The 14,812-nt window shown below is 38.4% G+C and overlaps 1 protein-coding gene across 2 annotated transcripts; it reads left to right on the top strand.

Annotated features, from left to right (window-relative positions):
* Window positions 1-2,055: 2,055 nt before the first annotated feature.
* Window positions 2,056-14,434, top strand: synpo2la (synaptopodin 2-like a). 2 transcript variants are annotated; one of them, XM_056470367.1, is made up of 4 exons: window positions 2,056-2,416; window positions 7,170-7,321; window positions 7,475-8,184; window positions 9,889-14,434. In XM_056470367.1, exons 1-4 carry the CDS (start codon window positions 2,315-2,317, stop codon window positions 12,468-12,470), a joined length of 3,546 nt encoding a protein of 1,181 aa, XP_056326342.1. In that variant the 5' UTR covers window positions 2,056-2,314; the 3' UTR covers window positions 12,471-14,434. The 2 variants fall into 2 exon arrangements, with proteins under 2 accessions (XP_056326342.1, XP_056326343.1); XM_056470368.1 differs by having other exon boundaries at window positions 2,057-2,416; window positions 7,559-8,184.
* Window positions 14,435-14,812: the final 378 nt, after the last annotated feature.

Raw genomic sequence — 14,812 nt, 5'->3', positions numbered from 1 at the left:
TGTCCTCTGATTGGCCTGTGTCCACCGGAGTTTTACACTAGTGGAATTTACAGAGGAAACAGTGGTGTCTATAAGGCACCTCTAAATGCGCCAGTACATAAACTGCATGATGTATATGTCTTGATCTTTAAATGAGATGCATTATACAAGTAAATTTCAAATAAAATATGCAGAAAATTATACAGGAGTTTTAAACTTGTTTTCTAAATGAATGAATTCTACAAAATTTCTATGAGATGTACTTGTCAATTTGTTCAACAGTGCACCCAGATACAAATCGTAAGGATGGCAAACTCTTATATGATGGGGTCGAAACCATTGTGTTGACATTTAGTGCTTATGATTCTCTTTATACTCTTTAAACTGACAAAAATAAAAAGTGTGAAACAAACAGGGTCTCATTTATTAACAGAGTACACACAAATTGGCAGTGGAAATACGCGGACATCACTTCTCATGCAAGCTTGTGATCTATAAAAAACAAACTTGATGGGAGATTATGTGCAGCTGTAAATAAACTGAATTTATTCTGGAGTACAATGACATTTAGTAATGTTTCTATGCAAAGTTTTACAAATGAGACACCAGACCTTGTATTGAGTCTGAAGGTCTGGCTACGGAAGAATGCTATCAATGCCACTCATGACGCTGAAAACTGTTTAAATGAATAGGTGCTTCATGTTTTCCACTCAGTAACAAATATAACCACTGAACTAAAATGTCAGCAGTGAGAAAATGGCAGTTAAGTAAACATCTGATCATAGCTATGGTGGGTATTTGCACAAGCTCTTCAATTTGTCACTTCAGTCAAGTTACGTCAGGTGTATTTATTTACGCGCTACATCCAGTTGATTATTTCAAAACAAGTAGCTTTACAGAATTAAGCAAGACATGGTGTAAGTCCTGCTTTCAATTTGAATTTTACTTCAATTTCTACTACTAAGCAACTTTTCAGTGTTGTTTGAACAAGGAGAGATTCAGAGCTACAACTGCCTGTGTTGTCCAGCCGAAGAAAACTCTTCTGGCAAGTTCACGTTGATAAAACTAAACTCCTGGTTTTGTTCAAAATAGCATCACATTAATTCATTATTTTATTTTGCTTGATGTATTAAGAAAGTCATAAGAGTCATTACAAGTTGAGCAAAATTTGGAGGAAAAAAAAACTGTTATGTTAAATTAACCTGCATAGTTATGCCATCATTCCCCTATCTCCAAATGCCTAAAGTGGAAAAACTGACCATAACATTTTATGGAATTCACTTCTCTGTCACATGATCTTTCAGTAATCATTGTAATATGCTGTAGCTTATCTAATGTTTCTAATTAGCATATCTAATGTGCTGTAGCAAAGTAGTATTTTTTAAGCGTTTAAAACTGTTTTTTTTTTTATTTATATTTTTATGCAAACCATATTTTTCAGGATTTTCTGCTGTTTAGAAAGTAAAGATATATTGTATTTTATTAGATATTTTGGTATACTTTCATTGCTAATTTAGATCACTTTATAGCATCCCTGCTAATATAAATGTCCATTGATCAAAGTCAAACAACACTATGTGGAATTAAAGTGTCACTAAGTCGCTTTTAATTTCCTACTTGGGTCTGGCATGTGTGTGCTTATCCAAAGAAAGATTAATTGGCCAACTGTCTCAGTTTGAATGCCAAGAGGACAGGTCTGTTGTCATTATATATTACTATTAGAAGGTCCTCCTGATGTTATATAACACTGAGAAAAGACTAACTGCGCAAGAGCGCACTCCTCAAATGACAGCACTCAAACTCCTCGACCAGCCTTTAGATTACATCCAGTATCATAAACTATTTTATAAGTCAGATAGTACTCATGAATATTTTCTTTCAGTTTCGCAGTCAAATCAACTTGTTGCCATTCTGAAGTCATTAAAAAGCTTGACCTCTTAGCGAGGGGCTATTTTTATTTCAGCAATTTACGCCCCCACCCTTTAAGCCAGCTCTGAGTGACAGCACAGCTGTGATCAACTACCTTTATCCAGCACCAGATTCCACTTCACAGGGTGACGGTGGGTATCTCTTCTCTGCCTCTCTCTATTTTAACTTCCTTTATGGCTGCCCCCCTATCACCAACATCCAGCTCAGGGTGTGGGAGGGGATCTGTGTGTGCTTGAGTGTGTGTTCATGTGAGAGACTCAACTCAGGTGGGCAACTAGAAGGAACCCTGGGACATAGTTGCAGTAGTAGTTGTCTTCATTGAGGGGGCCCTGTAAAAACATGGAGCGTGTGTACTGAGGGCCCCAAGGCCGAAAACTGAATCAAAGACACAAGCACAGACCGCACCATGGTGGCCGAGGAAGTTATCATCACCTTGTCGGGAGGAGCGCCCTGGGGCTTCAGACTGCAGGGAGGAATTGAGCACCAGAAACCTCTGCAAGTTGCCAAGGTATGATTACGAAGAACGCTACAGAATAAAATGCTTAACATTAGTTTTCTGTACTGTATGTTTATGTGATATGCACATACAGTTCTTTAGTTCTAAAGAAACGTTTGAACTAAATGCAGCCTTAAGATGTAATGGACACCAGAAGCACAGGCCCCTGCACTCTTCAGTGGCGTGGAACTGATCCTGGACCAAAAAAGCCAAATGATTCATTGAGCTGTGAACTTTCAAGTACCATTCGAACTGCAGGACAACCCCCATTATATATAGTCCTAAATAGCTAATGCACACTGCATGTATATTAAGTAATGGTTGCAATTCACAAGTAGATGACCAGTAACAAGCCAAGCTTGTGGAATAAATGTTAACATTGCATTTTGTTAGTCGTTTTGATCAAAAATACACTAAATCTTTAATATTGTTAAATATTAATTCAATTTAAAATGTCTGCTTTCTATGTGAATGTGTTGTTGAATGTAATTTATTCATATGATTCAAGACTGAATTTTCAGCAGCTAATACTTCAGTCTTCAGTGTCACCTGAACCCTCAGAAGTCTAATATATGAAGCTGAACATTTGTTTTCATAATGATAATAGTAAAAAATTACTGATTGAGCATGAATAGCACTTGATCATAAGAGATAAGCATATTTGAAAGTGACAAAAAGCTTTGAAGCTCTGAATCACATAAACAAATCACATTTTATATTATATTTATATACAAAATGTATTTTAAATTGAGATCATACTTCGCATTTTACTTTTTATAGTCTGTTTTTTGATTAAATAAAGGTTGGAAGACTGTAACAAATCTTAATATTTCCAGACTATATGTAACTACTGCATAAGCAAGAAGCATTTGATAAGTAATTTCATAAGACCCTAATCAATCAGTTTTACATCCAGCATTCCTGTATTTGCAACATATTTACTAATTAAAGAAGAAACATCTATTCAGGGATGCGTTTCCGAAATCCATCAATAGCCAACTAGGGTCGCAAGTTGCGTCGTCGCATAGTTAGTTTCCCAAATCCATCGTTTCAACGAACATTCGCAAACTACGTCACAAACTTGTATGCTTGCAACTACACCTTAGGAGCTGTAGTTAGAAACATAGTTCTAGGTTGTGTTCTATTCCCAGTTATCCCCCCCCCCCCTATGCCCTATTCATTTAGAACATTCTAACAGTTAAACTTGGAATAGTTAAAAAAAAGCATTAAAGTCATCACTCTTAGGTGTAATTTGCTTTCAAAGTATTTTTACAGTTCAATTTTGGCGATCTTCATGTTTACAATTGCGTTCCCTTCGCAGTGCACTTTGAAAACATTAATGTCATTTTGAACACAGCCGTGGCTCATGACAAAAGCTATAGGTGACCTATTATTTAAAAGAGGAATTTATGTTACGTCTCCAAAGCTTATGAAAACAAAAAACATAGCATATATTATTGCTTTTAATTTATAGCAGGTTATTTATTAAGTATCTGTACTGTATATGACACGGGTGTGTTGGTTAGAACATTTCTGCAGTGGTTTGCATGTGTCAAATTGTCAAAGTAGACTTTATAAAATATAAAAAAAGAAATAAACAATATCCTACTTAATAATAATAACAATAATCATCATCATTATTAATATTATAATAAAGTAGGATTTTTTTTATTTCATAATAAATATAACATTTCATTTCTTAATAAATAGCCTCATTATTTATTTATTCATATAATTTATATATGAGATTAGAATACGTGTTAGCTTTTGTAAGTGATTTTATGTTTTAGAATAGAATATGTAATGTTCTCAATAATATTTGTAAAGAAAACACAGGCCCTATATGTGCCATTCACATATATTTCAATTCATATGAAAAACGAGTGCATGTTTTTACCAAAACTAATACTGGATTTTTTTTAAATGCGTGTGCGTGTAAAACAATAGAATTTGCTCAAATAAATTATGGGGTTATTCTCTAAAGAAGTTGTTACCACCCTGTTTAGAGCATCATTATGGGCGTTTTACGTTATACTAACGTGGTTCAAGCGATGGATCTGCGACAGAGAAACTATTGGTTTTGGGAAACACTCGTCACTACATCGTTCTTTTCCCAGATGATGCATCGTACTATGATAGTTCAGCCACGAGTTACGTCATTGTTTGGCAAATGCACCCCTGGTTGTTAGTTCCTCTGTATATGTTTTCTTTTAATCTGATACATAAACTAATCATTGAAGCCAGGAGTATTGACAGTGCTTATGGACTATCCATCTATATAATTATGTTATCTGATCAGGGTATTTGCATCCACTGATCTTGGCTGTGCATCCACTAATCGGGGCTGTCATGAGGAGTGTTGATTTTTATTGGTAGATAGCTGCTTGTCATCAAAGGGAATTAGATTAATCTAATGGTATGGACACTCTGCCACGCCAAGATTAGGTTTAGTGATGGGATTGTTTCCAGATCAGAGATCACCACATGGTCCTGAACCTGTAACCTTTGCATTGACAACTATAGAAAAACAACAAAGCAGCCAAATGCAGGATTACAATCAGAAATGGAAAACCAAACACTGATTCATATACCATGCTGATTCAGATTGTTTTGTACAAAGGCCAAAGGAGCATACACACTATAACATGTCCTGTTTATCATCAAGTAAAGTATTTATAGACTGATTATTGCTTCAGTAAGATGTGCAAGTGCAACCTGTTAGTGTGAAGAAAACCACTGAAATCAGAGCCTGTCTTAAAGTGCAAAGTAAGATGATAGAAGGCAATGCAAGGCCTAGTTGAAAAACAACATTACAACATACACAAAACAGCAACTGTCTATGCCAGCCAACTGAGTGGTTTTTGCTTTCATTTCACACATCTTTCCTTTTGTTAATCTCAAGTATTGTGAGCAGTGTTGCACATTTTTGCTGGATATGTTAAAGGGATTTCCCAGTCATGGGTTGCGGCTGGAAGGGCATCCGCCGTGTAAAAATGTGCTGGATAAGTTGGCGGTTCATTCCGCTGTGGCGACCCCGGATTAATAAAGGGACTAAGCCGAAAAGAAAATAAATGAATGAATGTTAAAGGGAAAGTTCACCCAAAGATTCAAATTTGCTCTTAATTTGCACACTCTCAGGCCATCCGAGCTAAAATGACTTCTCTTTAGTAGAACATATAAGATTTCCAGCGGAATATGTGGTCCTTGTTGATTTATACAATGCAATTCAATGGTTTTCTGTACTTTAAGATTAAAATAAATGTACAGGCAAAACAAAATGAAACCCATGGCTGCTGACAAAACAGGTCTTTGGAATCAACAAATACATTTCTGAGTGCATTTCTAACAGTCTAGAGCAAGTCTTCTTGTCGTATAGTGATGTATTAGTGAGTGAAACTCACCTGTGAGCTGACACTGATTACAACAGAGAAGGATGAGGCATTCTGTATTGTTCATCAAAATGGTATTTATGTTCATACTGGATGCTATAACTGATACACAGTGGTGTAAAATAAAAAATGCTCATATTACTGTAAGTGTATAGTTTTTCTCAGGAATTGTAACTTAAGTAGTTTTAAAAAAAAAATGTCTACTTTTACTTTACCTTGAGTACATTTTTAGTGCTGTATCGGTACTACTTTCCTTCAACCTGCAGCCATAACTTAATTTTTTTCTTATTTATGGGGATGGGATCAGTAGAAAATTCAGCCCTATGATTCCTGTCCAATCAAATCCGACATGGACAGTAAATCACATAATGTTGAATTACCTCAAGACATGGGTGCTTTATAAATGCAGCAAACCGCTTGGAAGCATTAAAAGTGTCCAAGAAGATGTTCAAAATCATTACACACAATGATCTAGAGACTGTTTAGACTGCCTGTCACTGATGAGAGGATGATGGATGAGGACTTAAATCACCAAATAGTCTTAAACAATCACTAAATGCACAACAGAATGTTACGTTTACACACACAGGCACACATTGCATGTAAACTCATCAGCTTTTCACAGCGTAATACTCACTATTCTTGAGTACTTTTAAAATGGCTACATTTTACTGATACTTTGAGCAATATTTACAACATACTTTTACTCTACTTAGACTACATTTTTGGGCAAGTAATGGTACTTTTACTTGAGTGTGAATTTTCAGTACTCTTTCTACCACTGCTGATACAAAACATATCATTAGATTTGCATGTGCAATCTTAATAGAGAAGGTTAACTTTTAACAGATTCTCAATGTTTGATGTTTAATACATCATTATGCCACATGAACGTTGTGAATTCACTGAAATACATTAAGCAAGGCTGTGGATTTCAGATAATAATATAAATAAAGTTGAGTTGAGCTCAGTTCAGTTGGTTTACTTCATAAAACCTCAGTGTGTTGTCAGGAATCATGTGTGCTGATTTTGTATGGTCTTGGTGTTTTGTTTGTTTTGTTTTTAAATCTCAAGCTGCAAGTAGCCAATGATTTAGATTTTCACCAAGGGCCACATAAAATAAAAAAGTATGATCTTGCAATTTGAAGACATGCAGATTAGCTGAATATGAGATTCTAAATGTAAAATATATAAGATTTGGTTAGAAGAATGAATAGATTTTAAAGTCATACAGTATGTCACTCACTGTGATTCTATTTTTAAGATACCACAGATGTGAGCACTCTTTGACTAATCTATGTATAACATTCAAAGTCATTTTAAATTACTTCTTGACATATTCATACATTATCAACTAATATACATTTACACTGCAGGTACGTAAGCGAAGTAAAGCCTGCCGGGCCGGTCTGCGTGAGGGAGATGAGCTGATGTCCATCAATGAGAATTCCTGTGGGAGTCTGTCACATGCCCAGGCCATGAACCTGATCGACAGCATGCCAGGAACGCTACACATCCGAGTTAGGAGGTAAATATCCTTTACCTTGCCAATGCTAACATGTGTTTGGGAGCTGTAAGTATATGATTGTTTTGACTGTAGTTAAACCTCCAAGCCAGGGCTACTATAAGGTTCTGTTTCTGACCACCCCTGTGCTATTTTACCCCCTTACATGTCTATCAGGGCACCGGCTGGCTTCCAGTCGGTGGTTCTGGTTGCTCGAGCTCCTTCTCCTCGCATTGATAAAGAGTACCGTGCCGCCCTTAGGGCCATGTCCCCATCCGGCTCCCGACCTCACCAATCCAGCGTACGGCAGATCCACCGTGGATCCCTGATGTCTCCGACTGGACGCAGTGGATTGACCTCCCCACCTGGCAGCGAAGCCTACTATGGAGAAACGGACAGCGATGCAGATGTGGCTGCTTATGAGAGGCATCGCAAACCAAAGCGACGTAGTCCCAGCAATTCACCAGGCAAGGCTGGTCGAGCCTCACCAGAGGGAGCGGAGACTTCAGAAATGAGTGGGTATGACAGTGCCTCGGATGCCCAAGTGTACAATCCTTTGGGGCCTAATAAGAGGGAAGACACATTGCCAGGTGTAGCTCGCAGAGAAGTTATTTACCAGCCCCCTTTGCATGGAGCATGGTCCTCACAAACTTCCACTGAGACTTCGTCAATGAGTGCAGACGACCAGAACCCAAGAGAATGTTTAATGGAAGAAGACAGTGGGTTTCAGGAGCCCACAAATATCCCCCCTCTTGTTTCTCCAGAAAGAGCCAAAGAAGCTCTAATGCTGAGCTCTCGTAGTCAGCTGGTGCCAATGGTTGGGCCAGTTGACAATCCAGTGGATGAGGAACTCACATTAACATACATGGATAAAGCAAAACAAGCAAGTGAGTATATGAAGATTGTTGCACTTGTGATCAACTGGCTTCAATCTCACTTTCACAAACATCTGCTTAGCTTTGTAAATTTGTTCTTAAAGGCACTGCTTGAGACTGCCTGCATGTAAACCCTTGAAGAGACCAGTGTCTAAATTTGTCATGAGGCTCACAGGGTTGATAACCTAAGTATTGCTTTGCATGAGCTGGCATACGCATCTCCAGCTGCTGTCTCATATCAGGTGACGGTGCCCCTCACAGGGCCGTACTCATTCTCTCCAGCTAAATCCTCAGCCCAAATACTTGACAGTATTGTTAACGTTCTCAGTATTGTTTTCAGACATGAACAATGCTGGCACTTGAAAATCTTGTCAGTTTAAGCCACAAATTAGCATACTTCAGAAGTCAGTTTATTGTTCATCAAATGATATACACACAATTACTTACACAGGTTTTACATACCAGTGCCTGGACATAAGTTATGCAGTGTCCAGGCACTGGTATGACATTGATCCTGGATTACAGCAATGGAATGTATGTTTGTTGATCCAAGATTAGGTGGTAAACAACACAGACATCCTTGTTTATGCTGTGATTACTGGCTCTGGAATCAAATGTTCTATTAATTCAGTATTACTATAATTGATATTACATATGCTGACTGCAAAACTTTAATTCTTCTAGTGAAACATTAGATTTTAACAGTTATTAAATCCAATCCAATCTACATCTCATGATTTACATTAGTTGTAGTTAAACTAATTCTAACAATATTTTTACTGATATATTGCTAACATTTTTCCTGATGTATAAATAAAAGTTAGGTTTAAGCTTAAGTTGTTGGGACATTTGCCACAGCAGTGTTTTAAAAAGTTTACAAACATGTGTAGAATCACTACTATTTGAAGCAATAATTTAAATAAACTGTCATAAATCTAAAGGCAACTCTAATCTGTACTCTAAACATTATTCTAGGGATGCACTAATACCGATATCAGTATCAGGTATCGGGTTGATACTTGTTTAAAATACTCATACTCATATAGTACATGAAATGCTGATACCACGCACCGATGCCACTCAACAGTATTTCACTTCATGGATGGATTTGTTGTCCTACCTGACTTCAATGTCTTAATGTACAGGAACAATCTGTTCATAAAATACATTATTAATGAATCTATAGGCTACTGAAGAATAGACAGTCAATGTCAAGATAACGTAAACTTCACAAACCTAAGTAATGTGTAAAGTTGTGGACGTGTGTCAGTGCAAGGATAACTTATCCTTTAAATGTCCTGCTTATCGGAAATCGATAAGGTCTATCGATTTACAGGGTTATATATTATATAAGGTATATTTTTGGATTGGAATAGCCTTCTGTTAAAGATTTTTTGTGTTCATCATTGCTATAGGCAAAAAATAAAATTAATTGCACTTTCATTGAAACCAAATCTAAGATGTATCGGAATCGGTACTTGGTATCGACAAGTACACAAATTAAAATACTCATATCGGTTTGTAAAAAAGTGGTATCGGTTCATCTCTACATTATTCTCTTAGGGACAAAATTTCAGCATTGGTAATTAAAGCATTTCGTAATGGTAGACAAATCAACTTGGCATCAAAGTTATATTATTAATTTAACCAGTGTTCCTTGTTGCAATATTCTTTAATATATATTCTGTGTCAAACTTTTTATCTTATGTTATGCAGAATTGAACCGTGGAGAGACAATCACAGACAAGCAGGTGAAAGAGGCCCGGTCCAAGTGCCGCACAATCGCCTCACTACTGACAGATGCACCAAACCCTCATTCAAAGGGTGTACTGATGTTTAAAAAACGCCGGCAACGATCCAAGAAATATACACTGACCAGCTTTGGAAGTGTTGATGAGGACATGAGGCAGGATTCTCAAGAAGAGGATGGCATATTTCCTGGCAGTGAATCAGAATTTGATGAGGAAGGTTTTTCTGCTGCACCGGACCCCACATGGGACAGCGACTACCTTGAAATGCTGGAGAAAAGATGTGCTTCCAGAGGTCAAGAAGGAGATGGTGGTGCTCTTAGTCCTGGTCTGAGTGATACCTCTGGAAAGGGGGCACAGTTGTTTGAGCAGCAGAGGAAAAGGGCTGAGGAACATGCAAAGAAAATAGAAGCTGCACAAGAACAGTTACAAAGTCAAATGCTGGGCATTTCTCTGAAAGATGCACAGGCACTTCCTCCGCTACAGACACCACACCCAGACCCACTGACAAAGCTCAATGTCCAGCCACCACCAATTGCTCCAAAACCTGCCAGACCTTCAAAAACCGTTTATCATGATGTTCAAGCAGCCGAAACACAAAACAAGACACAGATGAATACACCTCAGATCATCCCCACTGTTCCTGTTATGGTTAATGGAGATGCTTCAAACACAATTGTGACAGCGCCCTCTGTGGTGCCCAAAACTAATCTCTCAGTTCTTTCTACAGAAACGGTGATGCCTCCGCCACCAACTCCTTTACCAGAACTTCCTACCAGCTCTGTGTTAAACAGAACTGCCAGACCTTTTGCCCCAGGCTGCATTACCAATCGGGCAGCCACTGCTCCTGTTGTGTTTCGCCCTGCAGTCAGTAAGAAGACACCCAGACCTGTTTCAGTGGCTGTGGTGGCACCTCCATTTCCAGCAGCATTAGAAGAGCATGTTATGTGTGTCATCCCAGCCGCATTTGGTACCCAAGTAACAATGAGTCAAATGAATGCCAATCTCCCTGATGAAATAAAACCCACACAACCCTTAACACCAGGAATGTCTATTCCTCCACCTGCTGCTGTATCAATTGAATCATATTCTCAACCTGCTTTTCAGTGCTCCTCAGTGGAAAGCATCCAGGTTGCATCACTTCCTATAGTTCAAGCCCAAGAGCCTACTTTTCCAATAATTGCAGAAACAATTGTTCCTCCTGCAATACCCGTTGATGACATGGTGACTGCTTTGGCTTCTGATATGCATCCTCAGGGTATAGCAATATCCAAAACCTCTTCTATTTTGACCCCTACTGCTTCTGAGACCACTTCAAGCCCTGTAATTCCACTGTCACCTGTAGTCTATCGTGAAAAACCAGCTTCTGTTGGTGGCCGCACTGGTATTCTCCAAGATGCCCGCCGCCGTAGTGCATACAAGCCAATGTTTAAGACGCCTGAAAGCAAGAAGAACTCACCAAATCCTGAACTGTTGACTATGGTGCAGAACCTAGATGACAGACCCAGGCATGGGTATCCTGAACCAGAAAATATTGTTTACAACATTGATGAAAATAGGACAAGGGTCCCACCACCTGTGGCTCCTAAGCCACGAGTCATCCCAGAAATGTCTCAGATCCCTCAGGCAGAGGGAAAAGGTGCAGAGCTGTTTGCTCGTAGACAAAGCCGCATGGATCAGTTTGTTGTAGACACTCCATATCTGCAGCCAGCACCTTTACAACACCAACAATCCCAATCAGTCATAGACTTGATCCAACCTCAAGAACCCTCGCCAACCCCATCACAATGGAAGTATTCCCCTAATGTTCGTGCTCCTCCACCCATAGGTTACAATCCCTTGCTGTCTCCTTCCTGTCCAGTTGGGGTGCAGCGTGCAGGCGCAAAGGTGTCTGAGGGAAGCGCCAAAGGAAGTAAGGGTAGTTATGGTGTCCCAAAAGAGGGTATCAAGGCCTTGGATTTCATGAGAAGGCAGCCCTACCAGCTGAACCCTGCAATGTTCAGTTTTGGTGGTGGCATTGGCACACAGTCTTCAATCCCTTCCTATCAGAGGCAGCAGAGGGAGGGCCACACTCTGACTCCACCCAAGCAGATCCCAGTAAAGGCGGCACGTGTGTATGAAATCAAAAGATTCTCTACTCCCACCCCAATGTCAGCACCAACTCTCAACCCCACAGTCATTATACCACGCTCACAGACCACCCTTGGTGAGCGAATCTCTCGTTCTGACATGACTTCCCCTCCACCTGAACCTGTACCTGAATCATCTGCAGCACCTTCACGTGCCCCAGGCCTCCCAGAGCTCCCCAAAATTTCATCTGTGCCCATCCCTCACCCCATGCCATACTCTCCACCAGTTCCCATGTCAAGTATGTCAAATCTAAGCTACTCTGGGCTCCAAGCTGCCAAACAGTTTAAGAGTGCCCCTGAATTAAGTGCCCTACCACCAAATCCCCTAAAATCCCCTATCCAAGTTCCCAAACCTCACTTTATTGCAACACGAGTGGGTATACAGCCTCGCGTCTGGAGACCTGGTACCTTACCTCACTGACAGTATTACTTGGCATGTGAAAGACTGAAACATCTGTATAGGGCTAAGTCTCAAAGTTAAAACCTTTCAAGTTTGATTAGTGTGTTAACATTATATTTTATATCATTTGAAACTACAAAGGAATAACATGTGCTGCGTCCAGATTTGCATACTATCCATCCTATATAGTAAATGAGTAAGCTAAAGGTTCCTGAATTGTCTGTAATTTGAAGTGTAGAACCGTTTGGTCACTACAAAGATTGGTAAAAAGAGTAAACAAACTACAAACATAGCGGAAAATATTTAAATCATGTTTCCTGTGTTATAGTTCATCTGAAACAAAAATGTGAACTTCTATAAAGATGTGTTTGGACATTAACTTCTGAATGCATAATTATGCAAACAGCTGAGAAGATTTCTTTCATTTAGGCTGTAGTATAGGTAGGAGAATTGGGACACAGCAATGATTCAGCTTTTTGTTTTTTCAAAACATAACTGAGAAATCTACAATGTCAGCATTTCTTTGGTAATATGTTTTAAATTCTTAATATCTTATTGTGAATTTAAATTGACCTAACATGCGTGCATTTCTCAATGCATGTCCTGGTCTTGAGAACAATTTTTCTACATTGCTCAAATGAAAACATCAGACTGTTACTGCTTTTCTCTCAGAAATGTGTCTCAGATGTTACACAAACTTCAAGGGTAATTGGTAATTGTATTCAAGAACAAACTAGATACTTAGGCATTGTTTTAGCAAACTCACTGTGGTGTTTCGAGATATTGTCCTCCAAATTTCTTCAAGACTGTATGTGAGTTTTCATTTTGGGCACCTTTTACGTACAAAAGTCTTATCGCTGTGCTTTTCTTAGCGTAAAACCTTGATCTTCATTACACATTTAAAGAAAGGGTAAATACTAAGAAAAAAACATTAAGCTGAGGCTTTGTTTTGCAGTGTGCTCTTAGGTCAATCAGAAATGTTATCTCTCCTGGCAGAGCCTGAACTGAACAGGTGCATGAGGGTCATAGACTATTTGTAGGAGCAAAGCAAACAGGGAACCAGACTGGTTCCTTAAAATGTGCTATGGCTGGATATGTGGTCTTTAAATCCCACTACCTGTATATTAATCAAAAAGCACTAATGAACATCTTGTGTTTTCATTATTATATTATATAGAAACATATTTAAGTGGTCAAGTCAGCAAGTGTTGGAAAGGTATAGTGTTGGAGAGAGTTCTAGAGATAGACATGTAGGCTATCTGAGCACTGAAGCAAATCTGTCACATGAAGACAGGCATGAAAAGTGCGAAGCTAGCACTATCCAGGATTATCAGAAGGTTAATTAGCCAACTGGCTTTACTGGAATTAGTCAGAGTACTCAAAGCAACATGTCATATTTGAATGACGTGTGGCAGTGAGGCTGATGATTTCAAGGATGAGTTGTTTTTGAATGTGTTCCCAAAACCCTCAAAAATATGACAATGTCTTAAGAGAAAACAATCTGAGGCCTTTTAACATTAAGGGAACAATGGACTGAGGTTTAAAGAAAGGAAATCAGTATATTAATGTGTGTTAGATATTAAGAGAGGATGAGTAAATAATGATTGCAGTTCTGGCAGGTGAGAATATTTCATTTTTAAAACATCTCCTTTTATAAGTTACATGTAGAAAATGAATAAGAAGACAGCAAAAGTAAATTGGGTGATGAAATCCTGAGCCATTTTGTGTTTTTCCATGTTAGTTTGTCTTCATGTTTTATAATAGACTAAAGCGTTTTTTTAACCGCTCTTAATTTTGGCTGTTGTACAATTCATTGAATCAGTGTGCCCGTCTTTCTAAAATTTGCTTTGTGTTTAATGTCTCTAGTGCTTACGATGGGCTCAGTTGAACTTTAGCACGAGTAATTCTGAAAACTGAAAGTCTCATGCATTTCTAATTCAATAGTTGAGTAGTTTGAATAAAACATGCCTGAAATTGTAAAGAAATGTCTTTGTGTCATTCCAAGTCAAATGCATGTAATGCAGACATGACCTCAACATCTCACATGTACACAAACATTTACAAAAAGCTATTTGTTTAATAAATAGGCCGATTTTTAAAACTTCACTGATGCTATAATGCTTCTGATTATAATAACTGACAATAATAAATGTGTCAGTGTGTCCCTTTTTGTCTTACAACAGTGTTATTGCACTAAACGGGACTAATCACCACATGGTGGCGCTTGCGTCCCACTGTTACTAATAAAAATCTGGTCTTGTTAAAGCAAGAGTATTTCAGTTTCTCGCTATTTATAAACACAACGACACTGGTTTAATTAAACCATCATAATGAAAGTAACGTTTTATCGAGAAGAGGAAAAC

This window comes from Danio aesculapii, chromosome 13, assembly GCF_903798145.1.
Source record: "Danio aesculapii chromosome 13, fDanAes4.1, whole genome shotgun sequence".
Classification (NCBI taxonomy): Eukaryota; Metazoa; Chordata; class Actinopteri; order Cypriniformes; family Danionidae; genus Danio; species Danio aesculapii.
This window is presented reverse-complemented; position numbering and strand designations above follow the sequence as displayed.

Bases quoted from the DNA above. Each gene is read 5' to 3' on its own strand.
- synpo2la (XM_056470367.1), top strand. From the start codon at position 2,315: ATGGTGGCCGAGGAAGTTATCATCACCTTGTCGGGAGGAGCGCCCTGG. The intron at 2,417-7,169 runs GTATGATTACGA...TTTACACTGCAG, and splicing joins AACCTCTGCAAGTTGCCAAG to GTACGTAAGCGAAGTAAAGC. The intron at 7,322-7,474 runs GTAAATATCCTT...CATGTCTATCAG, and splicing joins CTACACATCCGAGTTAGGAG to GGCACCGGCTGGCTTCCAGT.